This window comes from Barbus barbus, assembly GCF_936440315.1.
Source record: "Barbus barbus genome assembly, chromosome: 46".
Classification (NCBI taxonomy): Eukaryota; Metazoa; Chordata; class Actinopteri; order Cypriniformes; family Cyprinidae; genus Barbus; species Barbus barbus.
The window spans coordinates 8,672,416-8,700,262 of record NC_136724.1 but is presented as its reverse complement, the minus strand read 5'-3'; the positions used below and the strand labels follow the sequence as shown (position 1 = coordinate 8,700,262).

General features: G+C 37.6%; 2 protein-coding genes across 2 annotated transcripts in view; both read right to left on the bottom strand.

Moving 5' to 3' along the window:
* Positions 1-5,548, bottom strand: part of LOC306865148 (transcriptional activator GLI3-like) — a 170,807-nt gene extending 165,259 nt beyond the window's left edge. Inside the window, exon 1 of the mRNA XM_079409558.1 lies at positions 5,189-5,548. The gene's annotated coding sequence lies outside the window, so the exon portion shown is untranslated. The remainder of the gene's footprint in view (positions 1-5,188) is intronic.
* Positions 5,549-20,225: 14,677 nt separating this feature from the next.
* LOC306864769 (C-C chemokine receptor type 9-like) lies at positions 20,226-25,388 on the bottom strand. Its single transcript, XM_079408987.1, has 3 exons — positions 25,109-25,388; positions 24,692-24,732; positions 20,226-22,301 (listed from the first exon to the last, which is right to left on the bottom strand). Exons 1-3 carry the CDS (start codon positions 25,131-25,133, stop codon positions 21,258-21,260), a joined length of 1,110 nt encoding a protein of 369 aa, XP_079265113.1. The 5' UTR covers positions 25,134-25,388; the 3' UTR covers positions 20,226-21,257.
* Between the last annotated feature and the right edge of the window lie 2,459 nt (positions 25,389-27,847).

Sequence of the window (27,847 nt, the reverse complement as noted above, 5' to 3'; positions counted from 1 at the left end):
ACTAAAATGTGGATGATTAAAATATTTCAAATAAATAAATAAATAAATAATGGTTTATCTTTTATTGTTTTGACTTTAATCTTTTATTTATTTTTTAATATTATTATGTGTTATTTAATTGTATTATTTTATCAAATGTTATCTTAACTATATACTTTAGTTATACAGTTTAAATGGTTTAAATTAACTTATTGTATTACATTGTATCTTTATTTATTTATTTGTTTGTATGTTTGTTTATGAAACGCTTAAAATCTAAATCTAAAGTCAGCATAATCTAAAATACTGACAGAATGAAAGTTCAGTTTTATAGAATGTTAGAAAACTTCAATTCTTCATCTCTAAAAGATGCCCGACACTCTAGTGAATAGCAGCGGAGATAACAAGAGACATCAATCACATGGAAGGAGCAGGTTATTTGTCCCCTCTTTGTGCGCCCCCCCCCCCCCCTATTTGCAGCGTTTTCACATTTGTTCAAAATACCTCACATCAAAACCAACATACCTGTGCAATTATAACAACACACAACCACTCCATCACAAGTCCTTAACACACAATGCCACCAAATGTGGAAATACTTAGTTCCCATTGTCACAATTCACACAGGTTTACAGACGGTTTTCACAACCAGGACAGTGAATAGAAGAGGCAAACCAAGTAGCTCTTCCCAAAACACAATGTGTGCTATTTGCAGCCACCTACTTGATAAAAAATAAGTAAATAAATAAAACACATTAGTATTAATAATGACACACATACATCTATGTGAGTAGCACCCTGCCTGAATAGACCATTGTGAATTTCCATTGTAGTTCATTTTGGTTTATGCTGGTTAGCAGGTGAACTGGTTTGGAGTTAGAGGACTATCATGACTTTTTATGAAGTTTTATGGAAAAAAATTTAAATGGCCAGGTTAATTGGCAGGTCAGTTTTGAGTTTCCAGCAGCTAACCCCACCAGTGAAAGCAAACTGTCACTCTCATACTTTTGTACAAACCTGCTCATTTCCTGTGACTGCCTGTAGGCTGCATGTGAATGAACTGGTTTACTCACAAGTTACCGCTGTGGAGTACAACCAACGAACGGGCCAACAAAATTAAAATTGAGAAGGAAAAAACACAACATGAATTTATTATTATTTTTTTTTATTTTATTTTTTTAAAGGGCAACTGTGTGAACTTGAGGAGAAATTACTTCATGTTGATAAAAATCAGCTGGAACCCGTTTTTATTTTTTTATATAATTACAAATATCTACTCTGAAAAGTAAAGTTACTTCTGGAAAAGTCCTGTTGTGACATTTTGTATATTAATCAATAAAATCCATACATTTTCTTCATCCAAATGTGGCAAACATGTCCATGTATTGTTTGGGGCCCACTATATATATATATATAAGATAAAATGTAAAAGGAGATAAAGCAAAAAGAAGGAGAGAAAGGGCAACAGAAAGAAGAGAAGGAAGGGGTCGTCCTGACATAGAGGCAGATCTGAGGCATGCCCTGAAGGGATGACTGGGCCTAGGGATTAGAAGGGGGTGAAAGAAAAGGAGAGAGAGAGCTTGAGAGCAAGCCCCCCTACAAAGCTAGAGACCCCCTCCGCTGAGACACAAACACAGACGAACACTTTTGACGAACACTCAACTTCTCATCTGATGCGGCCCACAGCTCAAGAGCACCGCTTCTTTTTCTCAATTACTCACTTTCACTTGTTTCCCTTTCCTATTTCTCACTCTTTGTGCCCTTTTCATTTGATGTCCAACATATCAAAGTTGAGGATTATCAAAGTAAGAGGTTTCAGTAGGAAGTCCTGGCTTGTTGACAGAAGTGAGTGGAAGCAATGTGTCACAGCACCACACAACAAAGGTTTCCGGGCAAAAAATATTTTTTCGATCAGGGGCTGCTTGTTTGGGTCAAAAATGCTAAACATGGCCAAATATATTGGATATAAAAAATAAAAAAAATTCTGCAAAATAGCAGTCTGACAACACATCTGGGAGTTTGATTCTTGATTAAATATCATATGCGCAAAAAGCTTAGTAGTTATCTTCATGCCACTACAGATCTATCATAACAAATCACTCTACTCTAAAAACAACTGGCCTAACCAGGCTTCTAAGACAGACTCGCCAAAACATTCTTGCCCACCACATGATAAAAATTTCCCAAGAGAACTTGCAGGATCGCAACCAGCTATCGCCTCACAGAGACACACAAATTTCTCATCCATTTGTTCCTTATTGGTTTGGACAATAAGCACAGTGCTATTCAAACCCACATTAGCATCTCAATGCCCCCTGTTAGTCATCTTATTCCCACATGCACGTAAAGACAGGTAGAACTTCTTTAGGATGCTAAAGCACCCTGAGGGTAAAGGGTACGGGCATTCCTTTCCAATGGCAGGCCTAATCTGAGGGTTTTATGCACATACAGTGGGTGGAAGGAGAGGGTGGGATGACATTGAGGATAATCGCATGTCATCTCAGCTTGTTAATATTAGCTGGTGACATAGCGTGCTCAGTATGGCAGTATGGCTTGCAAAAGTGACCTGCAAAAATTAAATTTTGTTTTGCAATGCAGCCATGCATATATGAAATGTGATAAATCTCTGTTTGATGAGTGACTCTGATCTGAAAGTGATGATATTATACTCCTGTTTTTTTGTTTTGTTTTCTGGTCCCCACTGGAGTGACTATGGATATTTCATGATGCAGTGAGTTTTTTTGTTGTTGTTTTTTTACAAAATTACACCTGTTTAAACAGATCATTGCAAATGAGCATTTCATTGAGGCACGTTTATGGAATCATTGTTTGATGATGTTATAAACATAAAACAAACATGATAAAGTCTGAGCTGCATGCTGAGCAAATGTAATCATAAGCATTTAAATTCATATTACTTGGAAAGCTCAATTTAGAGAATCTAGTATATCACTTACTTTTGAAACAATTTAATTTGCTTTTTAAAGCAAAACCAACGATGCACAATTTTGTTCCCAAAAGGCAAGATAGAAGCGAGAGATAAACACAGACTCATGCTGTGGATTTTTTTTTAATCACACTGAGGTCTGTCTTATTAGAGAACACCTTATCATCACAGAGCTCAAATTTAAGAGCTCAAATGAATGTTTATTTCATAACAACATGAAGGCATTAAAATTCATACATCTCTGTTATGGCCTTTAAATTTGAGAGATTAAAAGACATATATTCCTTTTATCCTCTCTTGACACTTAGCATGCAAATTCATAGGTCACCAAATAAAAACCGGCATATTACAAAGAATATAGGCCTAACATAAATTATTAATTGCATTTAAATGTATGAGAAAATTTGACACACCTGACATTTAGCATTTAATGTGCGCTGCATTAAGCCCTGGGTTCGTAGCTATAATACAGATCAGTATAGACAATTTACTGGAAAACGATTCTCGTAAAATGCATGCAAAAAGCAAATGCAATAAATATTATAAGAGATTATAATTATAATAAAAAATATAAAGAGAGAGAAAAGAAAAGGAAAGCAAACCTCAAACATAAACTATCATAAGCAAAACGAGCAGGCCCGCTTACTTTTATTGATTTTATAATAAATTACAATAAATTGTGTAACATCACAAGCTGCTCTACAAAACAATATACCTGTCATATGCTTTCATTAATGTTGATCAGTGCAAACTTGCAGAAAAATAAATTAAAATGAAAAACACTTAAAAAACATTTAATTTAAAAACATCTAACTGAAATGGGAATTTTTAATTTAAATATGAGATTCCAGTTCTTCAGTTAATCGCGTGCAGGTGTCAGGAGGGGTTTGGCCGGACACGGTTGTTCTTAAACCTAGTCGCCGAGCTACAAGCTGTAAGTCTTTTCTGGGCTTCGGTGTGTTTGGAAAGTTTGGAAAAGTCTATCTACACTAGTTCTGTGACACAATAACTTTACACCACATTCAAAATGTAAATGACGATCATTTCCACTAATAAAATCTGTTAATACGCATTAGGCTATTATAATAAAAACAGAGTCAGATGCAATTATTTAATTATTTCACTATTATTCTTGCGTTTTTCCCTCCTAGAGAGCCGACAACGGACAAATTCGTAATGATCACACACTGTTAAAATGTTTCCATCCTTATTGTAAAATGTTTGTTTCCATCTATTAAATTGTTACAATAATTTCTACTCAATGTTAACCGTTTTAAGCAGTGATTGAATTCAAAGTTTGTGAAAAAAGTGTCATATATTGACAGTATTTCTGCAGGCTGTAACTTTGATTTTACTTGCACAATTAATGCTGCAAATAAACGTCAGTTTGCAATTTTCTGTGTTCAGTTATACGTAGGCTACACTTACTCTGCCTAAATAGATAAAATATGTTTCATATTACCATCGCGCATAATTGTTTTAAAATGTTTGCTGCGTCTATTAGCCTACATTAAAGATGCCAATTTAGTTTTTATCTAACATCGTTTTTTGTTTTTTTGTACTCCCCCCACCTCCATAATAATAATAATAGTACAAACATCCTGTCTATGCGATTTCATACATTTCTTAAATATTTTTAAATTATGGTATTATGGTGAGGGAAAACACTGCAATATGATGAGGGACCCCCAATTTTACTGCTGGACTATTTCCAAGAAAAACATAAGCATTTGGAAATATTTAAACTGTCGCAAGGTGAGACTGCAATGAAATACCGTAACTGAAAATTGAGTGTTTAATCTTATTTTTATACATTACTGACACTCTATCCTCCAATTTGATACTGTTAAGTGCTTTGACACAATCTGTATTGTTAAAAGCTCTATATAAATAAAGGTGACTTGACTTGACTGCACTGAAACCAGCTGAATTGTGATGGTTCTTATTATTTACAGATAATTATCAGTGTAACAAGCATAAAACATTGGACACTTTCAAAACATTTTAACAGACCAATAGGGGACGCGAGTTAGACAATGAGAGCCCAAAGTTTGCAAAACGACTCTGCCGAACTTTCTGTGAAGCAGAACACTCAGCCCAACGCTAACAATAAACTCCTGTTGGTTTGATGTAATATTTGTGCACCAGACTGGCAAGAGTATCGCATTTCACGTTTTACACGACTCTTCCCCTCTTTTTCTTTTTGCAAAACTTTCATGGAACCTAAGAGGCTCGGAAAAACTGCACATTTCTTGCACTTACTCGTTCAGTTGCGAAACTTTTCTGTCCTCTCCTCACAGACTTTCTTCTCGCTCGCGTGCAGTTGCAAACAGACACTCTTAGCTTCTTCACTTTAAACTCCAAAACTGCTCTGCGGACTTTTCTTTTTTCACTCGTCTTCTTTTTTTCTTTCTTTTTTTCCTACGTGCGCTTGGCAGGGGCAGCCCAGCACTGAACTAGCGGCCAGTCTTTCCTACATACCTAAAGCCTAAACACAAAAGTAAAGCGACTCGTGAAACTCCTAAATGTTTATAACAAAGACTGTAATGCAGAGTTTCTCGGGTAAAGAAGATTTGAAGTGTGCAGCTCCAGCTGCCCTTTCCCTGTGCCTGACTCCTCCCTTTCGGAGAGCAGGCACACTACCTCCCCTCTTTTTCCTTCTGCCCCCTTTTCCCTCCCTCTCTCCTTGCCTTATCCCAGCGCTCCTTCTTGAGATGGTGCAGTCATGTTTGATGAGGAAAAACGAAATGGTCACTTTACAATAAGCTACAGTGTGCGTATTTATTTTTAATACGTAAGTAACTTGTAACGTATTAGTGTTTATTTTATTTTTAATTTTTTTTGTATTTATTTTCCTGTGTAACACTGACAGTGTAATGAAAAGTGATACCAAGCAAAAATTCAAAAGGAGTTGATTCTTAAGAGGTGTAATTTAAATGCCTAACTGTTAAGTCTGAGAAAATTACACTAGAAACTAAAAACGTTGTTGATGTTTTTTTTGTTTGTTTGTTTGTTTGCTTGGTAAAATGTAATGTAGTTGCTTAATGTATGCTTAATTAGGTTTTGCCAAGCAAACATGCCATATAATGGTCTTTGGGTGCATCGCTTTGGGTGATGAGCAAATTCATTCTCTAAAGTTTGTCAATGCATTAACAAGAATTTTGTGAGAAGAAAACACTAAAACATACACTCCAAAAAGTGATAAGTTGACTTAACTTAAAAAAAAAAAAAAAATTAGGAAACCCGTTGCCTTAAAATATTTTAAGTAAATAATAATAAAAAAATTAATTAAAAAAATAAGTAAAGTGAACTTGACAATTCACTTAACTTATTTTTTTAAATGATTATTTACTTAATTTTAAGGCAATGGGTTTCCTCAGTTGTACTAAATTGTACAGTGTACTAAATAAAATGAGTAGAAAGCTTGTTTAAGAGGGTTCTGAAACTACCAAGCACAAATTCAAAAACATAAATAAATAAATACAAATTTAAGAAGTATCCATTGATAAAAAAACAAATAATAGTAATAAAGAAACTTTAATAATGAAAAAAAAACTTAATGACAAAATAACTATACAACTAAAACATTTAATATAAAACACAAAGCAATTAATAAGCTGCTGGGATGTAATTTATCAGGCAAAATAAATCCTGTTATGTACTCTTTTTTTTCTAAAGCAGTGACCTGATTATGAATGATTATAAAAACGTTTTTATTAATAAGAGGGTAAAATTGAGATATAATATAGTAGCATAAAAAGGTGGGTATAAAGAAACATAAGTTGTCATAATTACATCTGACAACTCAGCTTTTATAAGTGTATTTTTTCATCCATATTTGTTGTCTGACTAATCAAAATGTAATATGTAATGTGTCTGTGTTTAAGTAAATATCACTCTATCTAACTCAAATCTAATTCTCATTGCATTATTTCAGCAGCACAGCCATCTATCTTGGGATGAGAAATAAAATGGCAAGCTTATACGGTAAAGAACTCTGTCTTTACACCTCAAAGTGGGGCCTTAACGTAAACATCGAAAGGAGAACTGTAGGGTTATTCCTAATCAATATACATAATCAATATACAGGGAAATTAGGATGTTAAAAAAGACCTTATGGGCTCACAATCAATCAGTGGGGCAGTAACAGATTTTTTCACAGTTGAAGATCACTCTCTAATCTCTTAAACAGGATCTGACTGCGTGTGTGGCCGACAAGTAAAGTCAAGTAGAGTTCATTTTATGCCATACACGCTACTGATGTGTCTGTCTGAAAGAAAAATCCAATAAGACAATGGTTGTGTGTTATGTTGGTGATCAAAATTAATTTACCATAAAACGTGGTTATGTATTCACAGCAATTTAAGCCTGTTAGAGTAAAATAAAAAGGGCTTGCAAGGATATATGCATAGATATATCATGCTGATATATATATATATATATATATATATATGAACATTTGCTAATATAAGAAGAGATGGGGGAAATGCAAAGTTCTGTAATATAAACTAGATCCATGCAGAAATTCAAAGAAAACCAATATAGCCCAAAACAACCAGTTAACCAATGTACCCAGCTGCAGATTTATAGTTACCAAAAAGGGGGGTAAATCTAGAAAAAACAAGCCAAGCAAAACCCTCTGACCAAGATCATCCATTACACATAACATATAACATTTATATATATCAACTGCAATAGCCACATTCATGTGTGTTCATTGTACATAAAGGGATTTGGTGCATTCGGAATTCATTGGAACTGACATATTATGAATAATGTTTTCTGTTCCAAGTACTTTTTATTTAACTAAATACTGGTTCACATATTTAAAAGCAGATCGCTGAAATCAGTTTGAAAGTTCCGGACATGGATAACACGTGATACACCTTTCTATTTTGTTAACTCGCAATCATCCATTCTGCTGAAGTGGATGGAGAAACTGATATAGACATGTACGCAGTCAGTCAGTACTCTCTGAAAGAGATGGATGAGAAAGAGAGGGTCCACAGAGGAGAGGAGAAACGATAGGAGGGGTAAGTCAGAGCAGGGATTGGGGGTGGTTAGCTGCTCCCGAAAGTATTCCATCAAAGAGGAGTCGGATCCTGGGGATTGAGATTTTGCCTGGAAGCGAGTAACCGTTGGTCTCCCAAGAACATATTCCAAAGTCGGCCTCGAAGAGCCAAAGCACACATCAAAAACAGCAGTGGTGCCAAAGCGGTTCTTGAGGAGAAAGAAAGGGGTACAGGTCCCACCTTGGCCCGCTTTGAGCCCCTGATCTCCCCCAATTAAACAAGAATTCCTGACTACTGACTCACATTGACACTGTGCACACCCTGAGACCTGTATGTACATGCAATAATAGTCTTTTTTACTATGCAGTGTATGGGATAAACACATGGTGATTCACTTTTGAAGATTGCACACGCTTTTATGTATGAATCTGGCGAACAAAGCAGCTTCTTGAACAATCAAGTGTCGATGGCATAATTGTCCATGATAAAGGAAAACATATTTTAAAAATCTAACCTTAACCTTATATATATATATATATATATATATATATATATATATATATACCAAGTTCTTATAAACCTTTTGTATTCATATTGGCTTAGAAAAAAAGTCCCAAAAAACGTCATAACACTCTGCAGAAGTCTTCTCTATGATATAATGTACGGTATTTTAATTTTTTGGAATGTTTCTGCACTCACAACATGACTGGACAAAAGTTTTTCAAAACTAAAAAAAAAAAAAAAAAGTAAATGATTATACTAAACTATTTAGTCAAACCTACATTCTTAAAACAACTTGTAATAAGAAGTCTGACTGGCTTCATTTAAAAACATAGGACAAAGACCAAAGTGGCTAAGTTTATGTACTATACAAATATTACAGAAATCTCAATTCATAATTCTTTCTTGTGCTTATGAAGATTTATTACACGTCACATCACTTGACAGGTTTTTCAGCTTTCACCAGTCCTGTCATTCATGAATTGGTAGTCAGCCATTTAACTCATACTGTTGCTTATTTGCTTTGGGTTTTTTTGTTTGTTTGTTTGTTTTTTGTAAAAGACTCAGTGGGGATTACCAGTTGGTTTACACACTGAGATTTCTCATCTTGAAGTGTTCAATCTTGAGCCCAGTAAACACTCCACAATGGAGAGATTATTGAGAACTAATCCACCGTATGCTCAAAGGCTAAAGAGGAGAAGGCTTTGCTCTTAAAACAGCCAGCACAAGTGGAGAAGATGCATTCTTTTAGTGCAGTTGGTGGAGATCTCCTTTTCTTCACTTCTCACAATATTGGGATATCTCTGTCTCACTGCTGCAGGTGAATATAATCTAATAGTGTATTGGGCTGATAACGAGTGCGCACTCTGCCCCTCACCCTGCCCTAAAATCAGAAAGGGATATTTGTGAGATTATTTTGAGGCTGTCAAAAATAATAAAAGCAAAACTGTATCCACTTCAGCTAGTTAAGAAATTTTCTGACTGATAGTATCCCGAGGGGGATTCCATGCCAGTTCTGAAATGGCAGCATAATGAAAGTGGTATGCGAGTTGTGTCTTATCGACAGGGATTAGAGTGGAGAAATGAAAAAGGAGGGGTTGCTGAGCCCTGTGTGGCATGAATTTGATCATCTAATGGACGGCAGTGGAAAAGCGTGCTAATTTTGCTTAAGTGTGAGACCTTTATGTGCCCCTGGTTCCACTCAGCTTCTTCTTTTATTCATGCATTTTAGTATCAGATTCACTAAGTTTTTCTTTTGTCATCGCTTTCTCACTTTCTTTCTCATTACATTGATGCAATAGCCCACAGAGGATATTAATATCTCTATGTATGAGCACAGTGCATGCAAGCGTGCACAATTTAATCCCTTTTTGTCATTTTTTCTTCTGTACTACTGTACTGATATAAGTATTTTGGCTATACTAAAAAAAAAATAAACAAAACTAAATAAAACACTCAAGGCAGTTATCAATATTCAGATTTTATATAAGTGTATTTCATGCCTGGACTTTTTCTTTGTCACCACAAGAATGTGGGTCACTTCTACCACCAACTCAAATCAAACTTTATGAGCCACCACTGGAAATCTTATTTCACGCTTGTACTGATAGGAAGTATTTGAATATTGGGTCAGAGAGTGCTAATTTCATTCTCACTAGCGTCTTCTTTCACTTTAGAAAATAATATATAATTTGGAACATGAAGATTATTATTAATTTCTAATATTTATTAACTTTGTAATTATTAATTGAATGTGGGATTGGACAGTATGGAAAGTTCTCACAATAAACTACTAAAAAACTACCTTTCAAAACAACTTCACACCAACTTTTTTCTTTTATAAAAGAATCTAACAATATGATAATTCTGACTGATAACGGTAAGCCAATAATTAATTTACATGTTCTTACATGTTATGGCAATAAATGCCTGATTTTTAAATGCTATAAATTTAGGCATCAAAATATGAAAACTTTTGAGATTTGATTTTAAACATTTGAGATTGCCTTTAGCAGTGTTATTAACTTATTAGTGTTTTAAAATATTAACTTTAAGCGAGTGTTAGATGACGGCAGAGGCAATGGGCAATTAACATGATAAATTAAATATTTAATATTCGCTGACATGGCACTGCTATATTGTGCATGCCTACTTCTATAATCTAAGATACACAGCACTCGGTGTAGCTCGATATGTTTGTCACATTTTACAGACATTAAAGAATCTTTTGATATGTCCTTTTCATTCTTGTTTGTCCAGTTTGTTTTGTTTTTTTTTCTCAAAAGTTTACTATGTGTGGGTTGATTTGTGGGTGGGGGTGTCCTCTGTTTGATCACGATAGCCAGTACTACATTGTGTTGATCAGCTGAGTGATTAGGTCCAATAACAGACACATGCTCTGATAGTGTGATGCTTGATGAATCACATATCTCACACTGTAATGTGCAAGTCCACTACAGCAACTCCTCTCACTGAAAGGCGAACTAACATCCCTCTGGAGCAGCTGCCAATTGGAGAATTGCTATCAATATTTCATCAAACTGTTGCCTGCATGGTCAACATCAAAGACATAACTCTTGTTTAAAGCAAACCTAGGATTTTTGTATTGGATCCTAAACTATAGTGTTTGAAGGGGCATTGCTTGTCATTAAAAAATAAATAAAGAAATAAATAAAGAAATCTCAGTCTAAGGAGTGGTAGAAAATCTCTAAACATCAGTCTGTCTTTTGGACAGAGGAAAGGGTGGTGTCAGAGGACAGGTTATGACCTCTCAAGAACAAATTCCTCTGATACACACCAGTGTACACAGGTAACAGATTCATGAAGATACTTTGGTAATTCAAAACAACCATATAAATAAATATATTTTGGTTCATCAATGTTCAAATGTCATTTAGTGTCCAAGTCATGATCACAATCAATTTTATTACTCAGAGATCTCTATCATGGCTCAGGAGATTTAAAATTCTTAATAAAATTTCTGACTTCAGATTGCATTGTTTTGGCAAATATAAGCACAGTCTAACGTTAAAATCTCTTTTGAAACTCTACAGGAGATGCATTTTTCAGGATATGGTCTTTTTTTCCTGTGGTCTTTTTCTCAGAGAAAATTTAGGAGACCTGTTTGACAATGAATCTGTCTAAATTAATTATGTCAATAAAAAACAATCAAGATTTTAGGCCAACTTTAATCAAGGCCAACACAAAAGGTTATGTTATGTTATGTTGCATTTCACTAAACAAAAGCTTTTCAAAAGTCCCATTAATATAAACTAGATCACAGCATTGCAGAATGTTAAAAAAAAATTAAAACATTCAGAGAGAACATCAGACTTTCACAGCATGAAAAAAAGACCCTTCAAAAGTAAAGTCTGAAGCGTTTGTAAAGAAGAATGAGTTCTCATCCTTCCTATGCGAGCTATCATACAGTAGTCCGGAGTGTCTTCCCCACAGTCCATTGTTGTTTGTGGTCTCCAGTGTTCTGGACATCAGAGGAATCTCACAGTCATCTTCACATCTGCCTTTTTGTGTGTATGTGTGTGTGTACACGGCGTGTGTGTCACTAAGAGGAGAACAGTGACAAATGACACCCATCGTCCATTACACATCACAGTGCAGGTAACACACACACAGGAGGCAGCATGACTGAGATGAAATGGGAATATGAGATAAAGATTCTATAAATGGAGGGGATGAGTAGATGAGGGATGATAAGAACAGCACTGCAGTTTGGAATGACAGCTCCTGAGATGGCTTGGCACCCAGGAATACCAGTTCAGAGCTTATGAAGTGGTGTTTGGGAACATAATATCATTCCATCCTGAGAATGAAGAAAAAAAGAGAAAGCAATGACAGATAAATTCAGGGTATAGGGTGAACGGCCATTTAACCTGCCTTCTCAGTTAACCTGTTCATCACTCAAAACTACGATTTGGCTTCATGAGTTTTCATGAGAATATACTGTATATATATAGAATATACTGTAGGTAAGACTGAACAGAAATCATATGGCCTATGAAAAACATAGACATTCATGAAAAGATCTTCTTCTGTACTCCACAAAAAGGAAAAAAAGAAAAAAAGTTTAGAATGACATGAGAATGAGTAAAAGACAGAATTTTCTTTTTTGGCTGAACCATTCCTTTAAGCCACAGGCACATACAAAATTAAACAAACATACAAATCACACACATAAACAACCACACATGCCCACACACATACTCTGGGGAGTTCTGTAATTAATGGGGTGCTCTGAGACACAGGTGCTGCTCCACTTTTGAAATATACTCTCGTTTCATAGCTTTTGGGCTGCCCTCTGCGCCACTTCCCTCTCTTGTGTAATTGACCTGATACAGAGAGAAAAAGAACAAGACAGTTGGAGGCAAAGAAATATGTTTTGAGCATAAAAACTAAAGCCTTATTAGCCCCCACACCTGTACTGTTGGTTGTGTTCTTTTGTTTTACACTGGTTTTCCGTTTTTCTAACGTTCAGCATGGACTCAAGCCCAACCTAAATACTGTATACACCACCAGGTGGCGCTATTGTGACTCAAAAGTGCTGTAATTAAATTGTACTGATACCCAGCACATTCTGTTTAAGGAGTAAGCCATCTATCGGAGAACAATTTGAATTGCACCATCCTCCCTAAAGAAAAAAAAAAAGCAATTACGAGGTGAGATTTTAAAAACACATTCTAGGTAAAGTTTAAGGAGGGTAAACCAAGTATTCTCCAGTTTCACTACCACCTACAGATATCACACATTATATAAGCAGGAGGCCTGACACTGCTTGTGCTCTTCTCAGTGCAGGCATATAAGCATGAGCAGCATGATTAAACAGGACCACATGAAGGTCTTATGTGGTTCCATCGGAGCCAGGGAACTTGCGAAGTGTGCGTCATTTGAATTTTCATCTCAGCTTACTGAAAACAAAGCAGCTGCAGGCCATTGAAAAACATGTGCCATTTGCAAAAACTGGTTTCATGAGAGCTCCAATTTTTTTCATAATTGTAGATCTTGTAAGTCAATTGTGTTTGTTCTTCAAAGAATGTTACCTAATACTGGACAAAGGAGTATTCATTTTTTTAGCAGTCATACAGTAGGTCTTTTATGCTATATCATAGAATAATTGCGTGAAACATTGTTTGAACAGTGGAAATATGCCATATATCATAGCTCAAGATCTATTAACTAATATATCTGGTTTTAAAACGACTTTCCTTTAACAAGTGACATCACCTCGGGGCTACTGATAAATGCTAACAAATAAAGAATAGGAACCACAAATTGTTAGGTTAATGTTGTTGGTAATACAACCTTTTAAAAACTGAACATAGTAATCTAATGCGAGCATTACTAATTTTAAGAAGGGTTAAAAGTGGGATATAGTGAAATGCTCTTGAGGGTGAACTTGACCTTCTGTAGACTTTTGTTTCCTGGTTAAAACCTCAAAAGTCGTGCACGGTTTCATAAGAAAAATAGCCCTTCAAAAATGGATTGCAAACTCTAATTCAAATCAAGTTCTATTTTTTATGCAGTTTAAATGAATTCTACACTGATAAAATAAAGCCTCAAACTTTTTATCAACTTTTATCAACATTTTAAAATATGTCATTAGCTTTAGTGGTGGGAATCTTCAGGCAATTCACGATCCGATTCCAAAACGATTTTTGATCTACATTTTTTTCCCCAATTAATTCTTCTGCTGTGCAAATACATCTTTACAACTTTACATTTTAACCAAAATTGGAGTTTCTATGCTTTTTGTTTAGTTGGAATCTCTGTATGTCAGTACTGCCATCTTAAAAATAGGGGTGTGAATCTTCACTGGTTTCACGATTCAATTCAATTACGATTATCATTATCAACTTAATATCACGATGCTTCACATTCTCAGTTTTCAATATTACTACATTTTCATATACATTTTATATTAAATTTATTTTGCGCAAAATTGACTTTTTTATCATATAAGCAGCTACTTAAAAAAACGTATTTAAAATAAGTTATTTAAGTATCCGAAAGTTTACAGACAATAGTTATGGGTTTTTATTTTTTCCTCAGCATTATTGCCGTTTGATTATTACTGATGAGATCATAGACAGTGGCAGCTTTAACAGGCTGCATTCACACCAATGCACAGATCTATTTCGATATATCAGATGTTTTGTCCGCTCTGAAAACATAACTTACTGTGTGTACATGAATTTCGTATAAAAGTATTCGAAAATGCAAGTGCATTAACCGCAGCCGCAATCGAGCTTCAGAGGACAAACAAACACAAAGCGCTCGTGAAAGTCTGTTAGTGCGCGAGTTTCGTGCATCTAATAGTACTGCATTCCAAACGGCATAAATGAAAGCATATTTAAAGCATATCTAAAGAAAACAGAGCAGGTGGAAGCACACACTGTCAAACAATGCGCACGTGTCTCAGCGCAAATCCTGTGCAATGAAGCCCACCGCGTCTCTAGCGCGCACAAGTGCCACATGCAGGGAAAAATTCAAGCATAGAATCAATTCAGAATCGTTGAAGAGAGAATCGCGATGCATCGGATAATCGATTTTTTTTTCTCCCACCCCTAATTAGCATAGCTAATGTACTCAATGTAACTATTAGTTACAAACTATCTCTAAAGAAACTTACTAAGGTGTTCTATACTAGCACATTAATTTTAAGCAACCAGAGAAACTGCTTCAGTCATTTCAGTGTGTGAGCAAACTGTTTGAATAGTTCGAACTGAACTCCTTTGAACAATTAATGGAAAGGGCAAAAGAATGATTAATTCACAAATTGGTTATTGCTTGTTCTGATTCTAAACAAGAGACAGAAAATATGACACATGGTTGATGAAACATTAGTAAAGTTTTGCTCTTGTCCCAGTGAAAAATAGCACCCAAGATGGTTGCTTATGACCCCATTCCAAACTCCTACTGCAGGCTATATTGTTATAGTTAAGTGAAATAGCTCTTCTCAACCAATGCAGTGATATGCTAGTAGACTAAGCTTTTGGCTTGCTAACTCAACAGGAAAAGAAAGGGAAATATTTAACGTTTGTGATATGCAATTGAAAAATATTATTAATTCACATATTTTCATTATTAAGAATTAATGAATACCTGGTCCACTGGAAAGGCTTTATTGGGGAAGGGAAATATGATTTTTTTGGGCTTTTGTTTCTGAATGACAAAGTTCTCCAAGGCCCTGTTTACACTCGGATCACTTTTATCCACTTTCTTGATTTCTTTGAGTGGATGGTCTATGGACGGGTGGCCAGTTAACATTTCTGGTGTACAGAATTCTCACTTTTTTACTTTTACACATCTTGATGACACTTACTTTGTAAAGAATTTACCCTGCAAACAAGCCTGCATTGTTCCTTTACGGGCCCTCAGCGGGCTGCCAGTGCAGGGCCCCTGAGAATTTGCTCATTGGCAAAACATTGGCCCCTTAGCAGTGGCCCTGCACGGTCAGACCTCACTTAGCCCCCAGGAAGCCATCACTAGGTCCACACAGGGCCCGCACGATTAATCTGCAACAATATATCTGTTTCACTTTAAATACTTTTCAGTTACTATAGCTTATGTCTTTGGTAAAAACAGTTATTATACATCTGAAATGGATGCAGTCACCACATAGGCTAGCTAATGTCTACATCAGGGGTGCCCAACCATGTTCCTGGAAATCTACCTTCCTGCAGAGTTCAGTTCCAACCCTGATCAAACACGCCTGTCTTTAATTATCAAGTGTTCCTTCAGATCCTAATTAGTTGGTTCAGTTGTGTTTGATCAGGGTTGGAGCTGAACTCTGCAGGAAGGTAGATCTCCAGGAGCAGGGTTGGGCACCCCTGGTCTATATTGTCAAAAATGTACAGTAGTCAAAGGGATTTCAAATCAATGGATTTATTAAATAGAAAACATTAAATTCAGGTTAATACAGCTACATATAGCCACAAATGTAAATACAAAAAAGTACAAAAGAAAGCAAACAAAGCAATGTAAGATTGTAGGATTTCGACTTGTGAAGGTTGATGTGTGCGAAAGTCTTATCTGTAGTACATCAATTTCCAAACACTGTCCGTAGCTGATGTTGACTGATAGCAAATGAAAAATCTAACCTCTTGTAATGAAAACACGCCACAGCTCTCAAACACCAGACTCATCCTAACCAGGAACAATGATGTGGCTCACCAATAAAGAGTCATTCTAAAATGAATACAAATACACTGTCTTAAACGCTTAGCATCAATCCAAACATAGGCCATACATACATGTACCATCTCTGCAAAAAACATCAGCAGATTAAATAGAAAAAATATATATTTTAGACTGGGCTTGAAATGACACATTTCCCAACCAGGACAGCACAGTCACCAGGTTTCCATCCAAGGATTTTTTTACGAAAAAATATTTAGCACTTTAAAATATTTACAATATAGCTGATGGAAATGCCAATTATCGATTAAATTTCTCATGTGTCGACAAAATCTTTTTCCGTTTAACTAAGCGCATAAATTCCATATCAATACTTCAAATGTCGGAAAAATTAGTTTGGAAACACATTATTTAGAAAAATATATTTTGCATATGTGCCTGTTTCTTTTATATATAATAGCTTATGTTTTTCTCCGTTCGCAGAAGCGCTGAAGGTGCGTGAATCCTCACGTTCAGGTTGTTTATGCTGCTTTTTGCATGTATAAAATGAATCCCTGGAAAACAAATTTAGGTATTTGTAATGGGTCAAGCCACCTATCAATTTAAATTTAATTTAATTTTAATTTAACATAATCTTGTCGGTTAACGGTTAATATGGCTTAACTGTCACGAATCTGGTCCATGCTCTCCCGGTCAACCACCACTAGAGGTCACCCGTTCACCACATTGACTTCACTCACAACACACTGGACTCCATTTCCCACAATCCTTTGCACTGACGACACGCACACCTGTTCACTATCTCGCCCACACCTGATCACAATTTCACAATCACCATCACTCATTATTTAAGTCTGGGACTTGCTCTTGCTCACGGCCGAGTATTGTTAGCCTAGTCTGCATACCAAGCGTTCTCTGTTCATAGTTTTCCTCGGTGTTTTGATTCCTGCCCGTGTTCCTGGATTATTCTCTCTGCCTTGCCCTGCTTGGATATTGTACGCCGATCGTCGACCACGCCTGTTTACTGACCACTCTTCTGTCTTGCCCTCAACATACCTGTTTGCTGGTTATTCGACCCTGCCTGTCTTGACCATGTTTCATAATAAAGCTTTGCAAATGGATCCGCACGTCTCGTCCACCACGTAACATTAACGACCGTCAGTTAGGATAAATAAAATAACCGGAATGAACATTCCTATTTCCTATAAACGTTAATCAGAAAAATTATAATACAACTGCAACTGTTTCTGATAATTGTTTGATTATCAACAGTGGCCTATCTATCTAGTCTATAACAAAGTACAAAAAAGTCATGACACTTAATAAAAATTATTTTATGCAGGCCTATACAATTTAATATAGGCTTTTTTTTTGTTTCAAATGGATGAAGAACAGCTAGCCTAGCCTATAATTTACGCAATAGGATAAATTATGTATGGAAACAGCTCAAGGGCAACCTTTTTTTTTGCGATACACCAAAACTAATGCGACAATTAATTTTTTTTAGGGATGACGTCATGATGCACACCAGACAGCAAATTTCGCAAAGTTTTTTTTTTTATGCATATCTCTTTGTCGATAACAAAGCGCAAAATCTGGATGGAAACTTGATTAGTGTGTTCAGCAGGTGAGCCATGCTGGCTACTGCTGCTTGCTTTTGCTAACTCATTCTATCACATGGATTTACTTAAGGAAACCTAATACACCCTAGCATCCCTAGTGGTAAGGAAGAAAATGCCCACAAAAGTCTTATTAACAGGCTCAAGTCTGTTACACCTCAAATACAGCTTGTGAGATCCACTTTCCTGCAGAGTTTAGCCCAAACTTTGATCAACTTTGACTCACCCCCCTGACATGCTCAGGTGTGTTTGATTAAGGTTAGAACTAAAATCTGCAGGAAAGTGGATCTCGTGAGCCAGATTTGAGGTTCTCTGGCCTATATGAAACAATAGGTTCTGAAAAGGTCTCTTTTGGTTTGAACCATTCCAGTTCAACTTCAGTTCAACTAAAGAATGGCCAGTCAATGTTGTTTGTATTCTCCTAGTTGCATTACAGGGCTGCCTACACAAAACCTGCATGGGCCCAAAGGATACAAAATTTGCTCTGGGCCCAAATGGGCTGGCCCACACTGGGCCATCATTGGATTAATGTGGGCAGTCCGCTAGTGTGGGCTGCTCACAGAGAGCCTGCGGTGCCCACAAAAAGCCAACAAGGGCCCCGCAAGAACATGTTTGCAGGGTAAGTATTTTACCAAAACATTCTAACTTTCTGAGTTGAGTGAGTGATGGGTCGTTTCAGAAGGGATGTGCTCCAAAGAAGAGAGTCCTAGAAAGGTTCCCATATTTCAGTCATTTACTACATATTTTCTGTACAGTGAGTGTTAGCACAGAAGCATAGATATAGCATTAGCATGCATACAGAATGTTGTTGACATGATTGACAGTTTCCTCTCGTGAGAAGAATGTGAAGCAGAGAGAGAGAAAGTGAGACAGTGGAGTGTGAGGGAGAGAGAGTATGCGGATGGATGTTAGTGCTGAAGCTGTGGTCTCACCTTAAGGCTGCAGGTACAGCCTCTCTCTAAACCCTCTAAACCTCAATAACATCATACTTGTTTGTCTCGTGCTTTGGAAAAAGAACATTATCAACACCACAAAGAAAAACACAGAACCACATTTTCAAAAAATTGCAATGAATGTAGTAAATTAATATTATTAATATATAAATTGCTATATATACTGTGTATATATATATATATATATATATATATATATATATATATATATATATATGTGTATGTGTGTGTGTGTGTGTGTGTGTGTGTGTGTGTGTGTGTGTGTGTGTGTTTGTGTGTGTGTGTGCATTGTGTATTGTGTACATGCATTATAAGTCTTGAAACACCATCATTATTCTATCTTGTTGAGAAGACAAAAACAACCGATCTGCAATTCTGAAACGATTTATAAATATTTGTGTCACTAATGTTATCATCTTTTTCCAGCAATTGTATAACTCTGCACTACTGTTGTGGCAGCTGATATGTCATTTAGACTCTGCATGCATGGTCTAATTCTGTATTTAACACAGCATAAATCTGCTGTGTCACCATACCATTACTACCATAACGCAAGGTGCATGCCAACCAGACCTTTTTTCATTATTCAACATTTTTCTCAATCCACACCAGCCATAACAGTCATAGTGAAAACATGGCAGTGCAGAGAAGCCACATTCACAAAGTTTCTCTTACCACAGAAAATACGTTACACAATGCTAAAAACACCATATGGCTTCTGCTGGGGTTTAAACAAAACAAGACCTGGGGGTAATCAATGATAATTTGTTTATGAGTAATATCATTATTAACAAGATATATTTCCAGAATCTATATGGAAAATATCAAGTTTGTTTTCAAAATGCTTAAGAAGCATTGAAAAAAATGTTGTAGACCTCAGAAAAGTTATCAGACCACTTTTATAATACCTCTATGGTGCTTTTTTGTAATTTTGTAGCTTGACAGATATGGTCACCATTCACTTTGATATTTTGAAAAGAGTGGCCAGGATATTCAAATATTCACGAATGTCATACAGTTTGAAATGATACGATGGAAAGTAAATTATGACAGAATTCTTTTCAGACATCAAACACATTTGTTTTATTATTTTTATTTTCCTGCTGGTGAATCCTGAACCAAGCAGGAGTTTTAGCCTCCTTACAGAGTCTATCAGCAGCTGTATCTGCACCATTCCCTTCTTCAGACTTTTTTTCCCCCCTGGGTTGTGCCTTGTGGTACACCATCTATGCTTGTACAGGCATAAATTAACCAATACCAGTGCCCTGGAGTGCTCCTAATCTGGTGCAAAGTCTGTTATTTCCCCTTACAAGTGAATGACTTATTGACCATAAATGACCATTAAACTTATTACTTGAGCACATCATGTCTGTATTATAACTTCTGTACTGTTCTATTGGACATATTAATAGTTTTTCTTCTACTTTAGGCAACTTGGATACTTTTTTATCATGCACGCCCCTTCATCGCTTACATCTGCTAAATATTAATAATTACACTATGATCTAACACAGACTGAAATAATAATGTACTAGTTCTTTCATAACCAGCCACAAGCTGTAATTTTGTACAGAATTGTAATTTGTTTCTAAAGATCCATGGGGCCCAAAGTGAATAAACACATGAAAAAATATATAGATTTTATGAAAAGAAAATCAGAAATCTTTATAAAATAAAATTTTCACTTTATTTATAATACAAAATTTAATTAATTTCACTAAAAAAAATAAGAAATCTCCAAGTTCTCAAAATCTATTTACACTTTACAATATGTTTGCAACATGTTTTCTAAAAAAAAGTATGTCAATCATAACAGTATACCCATAACATACATTACATTGCTCTAACTGCAATCATCCTTGCCAAAATTGTGGTTAAATGCTCAAGAACAGAATATATGTACAAAACCCATGTCTCCACAATCTACCATCATGTACAGCCAGATAACTATACAGGAATAATACTATCATAAAGCACATTTAAAAGGCCTTGCCCAAAAATGTTTGCAGTTATAAGGACCTATAACTCCTATAAAAATGACACTCTGTAGATGTAGACCAAGTTTTTTAAAAGGTTGTCAATACTGTAGGCTGGTCTATAAAGAAAAAACAGGGGTGGTGTCAGTGTCAGACATAACAGAGGGCCTCTTGGGAACTTGTTGCAGTTTGCTGTTGTTGACCAGTCCCAGGCCACAGGACATCCGCTGAAGCAGGCTGAAGAGATCCTTCCGAAAGCGAACGCCGATGAATACGTACAGGATGGGATTCAGACAACAGTGTGTGTAGGCAAGACACTTCACAATTTGCCCAGCCATGTCTAAGCTTTGCATGACTTCACAGTTTGTTATTGTAGCATTGTTGGCTTGGCCTGCTTCTATAATCAGATATCCATTGAATGGTAACTGTGAGAGAACAAAAGCAGCCACAACTGCAAAGATGACCCTTAGAGCCTTGTGTTTTTCAAAGCTTCGAGCCTGCGTGAGTTTACGAATAATGACTGAGTAACACAACACAATGACAAGCAATGGGAGTAGGAAGCCGACACTGATCTGTAAAGCCAATACCAAGACTTTGGTACGATTGTTGTCTGTGATTGAATACACCATGACACAGGAAGTGCTCTGGGGGTCAATGTTTTTCACTTTAGAGAAGATAAATTCTGGTAGAGCTAAGAGGCAAGAGGTGAGCCACACAAAAACACAAGTTATCTTACTATATAGCATTCGTTTGTTTTTGTAGTTGTGAGCTTCGGTTACATGAACAATGGCAATGTAGCGGTCCACACTAATGCAGGTGAGTAAGAGCATGCTAGCGAAGAAGTTGATCTTGTAGACCGCAGAAACTCCTTTGCAAATGGCCTGGCTGAACACCCAGCCCTGAGCAGCATTTGTTGCCCAGAAAGGCAGTGTGCCTAGGAAGAGAAGATCAGCCACTGCCAGGCTCAGCAGGTACACATCAGTCATGGTCTTGAGGCGGTTTCGCACAGTTGTGAAGATACAGACGACCAGTAGGTTGCCCAAAGCCCCCACGACAAAGATGATCCAGTAGAGAGGGGGCTCGAAGGTCTTACTGAACTGTCGTACCAACTCTTTGTTACATAATCCACCCAGGTCTGATTCATAGTCATCAGTATCAGTTGTCTGAAATGTAAAAATTTGATATATTCAGGCAATTCAAATTCTGTGCAATGACTGTTTCATTTGATTTATAGAAGTACTTCTTGAAAACCAACTGTACCAATCATCTAAAGCAGTGGTTCTCGATTCCATCCTTGCATAGCACCTCTCTGCACAATTTGTATGCATCTCATCACTTCAGACACTTCTTGTATTTGACCGTAAGTGCCCTGCGAAGTGGACATCACAGGATATTCCACCCATGATTCCAGTTCAAAGAGCGTACATGTTCCATTCAAAGGGCATTAAAGTGTGTGAGATGTGAATTTAAATTTTATTTGTTTACAGAGGTATATTATGTCACACTCCATACTTCACTAGTACGTTTTGTCTGTGTGTGAAGACATTGCAGGCCATGGTGTAGCGTAAATTTGTAAATAAATGTTCCGAAGTGAAGTAAACTTGCTCAGGGAGTAGGGAGCTATGTAGGGACCATGTCAATCGGAACACAGTTCATGCATGGAGCTCTCTTCTATTGAGCTGAATCAGGTGCGTTAAATAAGAGACGCAAAATATGCAGAGCGGTGGTATGTGAGGAATGGAATTAAGAACCACTGATCTAAATGAACATTATTTCTTCTGTAGAACACAAAAGGAGAGGTTTCGAGGAACATACTGGCCTCTGTTTTGAATTTGGACTGCCAATATGGAAAACATTTTAAAAAATCATAAAAGCAGTCCATATGACTTTTGCACTATATTATGTAAATATTTTGTGCAAGTCTTCTGAAGATATGTGATTAATTTATTATGATGAAGAAAATTTAAGTTGTTACTAATAAGCTTCCCCTACATTATTTAATTTGCATTTCCAGTTAAAACTTGTCACGTCACAGCTGCTCACCTTCCATTGACATCACATGTAAACAATCTAATATAAACAATACCTGTTTATATTAGAGAGTGCACAACATTTAGTATTTTTAAAACTACGCTTAAAGTATGGCTTAAGGAAATTAAATATGTCATCATTGACTTTTTTAATTTAATGGAGCATGATGTGATATTGTATGTTTTGTATGTATTGTATTGTTTGCGACTGAATATTGTAATTTTGTAACAACATCCTGCCCAGGGACTACAGATGTAAATTAGCTTTATAGTTAACTCTGGCACAACACTTTTGTTGTGCATTGTCCCTGTATAAATAAATGAAATAAACTAAACTAAAAACTAAAACATTGTTATTGTCATCAAAACTGCATGTGTCATGTCTAAAGTCACCATACATACAGTTATATGGCTTCATAAGATGAAGTTCCAAACATAGGTTCAGGAGCAGCCTAATCATTCTGTCCTGTCAATCATCGCTATGAGCATGTAGAAGTAGCAGTCATTGTGCTATCACAGCGAGAATTCTATAATTTTATAGTGTTAAATATTTCTTTAAATTCTCTTACTTCCATTTAAATTCTGCATACCATGGTAGTTTGATGATGTTAGTAATGTAGTTTTATTGAAATTAGGTTATTGCTTGTCAAAATGCTGACTATGAAATTTAAAAGTTTGTTTCCCACTGTGTTTTCAGACAATCTTCTACTCAACTGACAACCACTTCCTGTCTACAGTGGTACAACAGTCTCTCGCCATTTTGGAGCTGTAATCCAGTTGATCTGTAAAGTGTGACTCTGTGTGACATCACACCCCAGCGAGCTCTGACAATCTAAATTTATGAAACATGTTCCACAGCTTAGCTCAAGTGCAGGTGTCTCTAGTGGAGAAACCACACAAGTACACCACATCCTCTTTCAACCCTTTCTAAAGCGTGCACAAACAGATAGAGCATCACCCCCTCCCCCCAGAGGTCTTCATACTCAGACCCCCTTTGGAGCATGTCAAGCACTAAATTCTGTTCCATCCTGACATACATACATACATATGTGACGCACACAGTGGAAAATCGTTTCATCGTGTTGTTTAAAAAAAAAATCAATTTGGAAACTCAAAAAAAGTCAAACATCAAAAGTCAAATCTGTCTGTATGATCTTAATCCAAGAGGTGCATGAGGTAGTAAGATGTGAAGATAAAGATGCATGTAGTTTTACTTGACTGACACTTAAGATTTGCTGTGGGCAGCGTTCTAATGTTGACTTGAACAGTTGTTATGGGGAGGGAAAGAAAGAAAGAAAGAAAGAAAGAAAGAAAGAAAGAAAGAAAGAAAGAAAGAAAGAAAGAAAGAAAGAAAAAAACACTTGACATATTTTAGAGCTTTTTAATTTACTAATGCAAAATGTGACCACATTGACAGTATACTGTATGTCATTTAGCTTTAACTCAATATTATGCAAAACAGAAGATTTTAAACCAGAATTTTGGACTCCACAAAATATAATATCATATATAATAATACTCACCAATTCTGTAAAATCTGTGTAATTAAAAGAATCACTTTCATCTATTAAAAGAGAAAACGTGATTAGTGCAAAATATCATATTGAAGAGTGCAATGACATGAAGCAGTGATGAAAACTCTCTTTTAAACCCTTCAGAAAAAAATTATATTCTTGTTGGAAGCCAGAAATCATTAAGGTAAACACAGAGTCCTTTGTGGTACTTAAATTATTCAGTTGATTTATACCATGTGATTCATTTAATCAAATAGTGAACATATAGGACCAAAGCAGTTAACAGTTAAAAAGTCTAACCTAATGGGCTAACATGACTAATACAGCTGATCTATTAATCTATAACTCCAGTCTTTTAAAAGGTTGTTTATTGTTTATACAGTCATATTGAATGTAATATAATTTTTAATTATTTGTGATACTTACAGTCTGAGGTTGTAAAGACATCCATGTTCTGTCTCTCAGGAGAGTCACAACAGATAACCAAGAGTTTAACAACAGTTCAGTGATGAATAAGCTTTCCCCATTGACTTCACTAGTTTATAAGACCACAAAGTCACGTGTCTGAGAATAGTAACGTCAGCCCCTTCATATGACAGTTCTGCATCAACAATGTACAAAAAATACATTTTGACTGTAGATACCCATTGCCTTCTGCTCTGAACTGTATCTGTCCTCTCTAATATGACTGAAGCTACTTTATGGAGAAGTGGGTTGTTATGACTCAAAAGATGAAAGCTTCTGGCTTGCTGCTGCTTTCATGCATGACATACACATAAAGAAACAAACAAACACTCATAAAATACAAGACTTGGTACATTGAACACAACAAGGGTAACAATTAAATAAACAACAGGTAAATAAATAATTTAAACAGAGGAACAAGCCCATCTTAATTTTTCACAAGAAATTACATGACTAAATGTTAGAACAAAATCATTGACAACCATGTAAATAAAACTGGCAAACACTATAGTAATTCTTGAAAAAGAGCAAATGGTACTGAACCACAAACATATTTTTATAGGTCTGTTTGAACTCAAAAATGTAAACTCACCTGTAATGCTTGTATGATCAATATAATTTAATATAGGAATACTATGAGTTGCAGGACCTTGAGAGAAGGAAGAGAAAACAAAACAAAACGATCAAAAATAACTAAAAAAAGGAAAGTGAAAAAAAAAATTTTAGATGAGGATGGTGTGGCTAACTTTTCACTATCATGAAATACCAGAATTCCCCTCACTGTGTTCTTTGATTTTCCACTGGTGGTCATGTTGTCACATAATGGCAGTAAGTGGTCACACTGGGAAACTATAATTAAATGACCTATATAATGGACATGGAGATGGGAAAACAATGAGATGTTCACCCACAAATCTTTTGTGCTCCCTCAAAAAATTATTGCATTCTCCTGAAAAAATTTGCTTGCAAAACTTTTGCGTTCTCGCACAAAACTTGAAAGTGAAGTGTTTAAAAACAACATAAAAACCAGTACGTGTCAGTCCTTGTCTTGTGTTTCCCCTCCTCCTGTGCCCATATTTGGCCTTCCTGTTCCTGTCCTCGTTTGTCTTCATTAGTTTAATTAGTCCCTAGCCCTGTGTTTTGATTAGTCCACACCTGTTCCGTATTTCCCTGTGTTTATAATCCCTGTGTTTCCTAGCCCCTGTGTCCGGTCTTAATCGTCATAATCGTCATAGATGTTCGTCTCTCCCCAAGCTCCTCGTCTCTTTGTGTGCGTCTCACCAAATAAAAGGATTTTTGGTACTCCTACGTCTCCTCGCTCCTTGTCTCCCGAGAGGGAACGTGACAGAAGACCGGACCCACAACAACACTATGGCTGAGGACAGGCTTTGGTGTCTGCGGCAGGATGGTCGGGAGTTGGTAGAGTATGTTGAGGAGTTCCTTGAGCTTTCCAACGAGGTGAGCTGGATTGACGCCTCACTCGGTGTGTGTTTTCGGTTTGGGTTGGACAAGGATGTCATCAGCTGCGATATCCCCACGTCCAGTTTTTCTCTTATCGGGCTGATAAATTATGTCCTCAATGTACATGGCATTGATTTCGAAGTCGAAGAATGTCAAACTGATCTTCGTCCAACCCAACCCGAGAACAACCCGGCCTCACCAGCTCACCGCTCGCCAGGACCCTCCACATGCCCTGCCAAATGTTCCGGCCACCCCACTCTTCCCAGCACTGCTGCTGTCCTCAGCCCAGAGCACCCGCGCAACCCCGCGCTTCAAGAGCGCCCTCCTGAGTTCCCGCTGGTGCCGTCCAGCCCTCCTGAGTTCCCGCTGGTGCCGTCCAGCCCTCCTGAGTTCCCGCTGGTTCCGCCCAGCCCTCCTGAGTTCCCGCTGGTTCCGCCCAGCCCTCCTGAGTTCCCGCTGGTTCCGCCCAGCCCTCCTGAGTTCCCGCTGGTTCCGTCCGCGCTTCCAGAGCGCCCCCAGGTGTCCGCGCTTCCAGAGCGCCCCCAGGTGTCCGCGCTTCCAGAGCGCCCCCAAGTGTCCGCGCTTCCAGAGCGCCCCCAAGTGTCCGCGCTTCCAGAGCGCCCCCAAGTGTCCGCGCTTCCAGAGCGCCCCCAAGTGTCCGCGCTTCCAGAGCGCCCCCAAGTGTCCGCGCTTCCAGAGCGCCCCCAAGTGTCCGCGCTTCCAGAGCGCCCCCAAGTGTCCGCGCTTCCAGAGCGCCCCCAAGTGTCCGCGCTTCCAGAGCGCCCCCAAGTGTCCGCGCTTCCAGAGCGCCCCCAAGTGTCCGCGCTTCCAGAGCGCCCCCCAGTGCCGGCTCCACGCACGTGCCCTCCAGTGCCGGCTCCACGCACGTGCCCTCCAGTGCCGGCTCCACGCACGTGCCCTCCAGTGCCGGCTCCACGCACGTGCCCTCCAGTGCCGGCTCCACGCCCGTGCCCCCCTGAGTTCCCGCTGGTTCCGTCCAGCCCAGCTCGTCAAGAGCGTCCCCAAGTTTCCGCGCTGCAAGAGCGCCCCCAGGTGTCCGCGCTTCCCGAGCGCCCTCCCGTGCCGGCTCCACGCACGTGCCCTCCAGTGCCGGCTCCACGCACGTGCCCTCCAGTGCCGGCTCCACGCACGTGCCCTCCAGTGCCGGCTCCACGCACGTGCCCTCCAGTGCCGGCTCCACGCACGTTCCCGCTGGTTCTGTCCAGCCCCGCGCTGCAA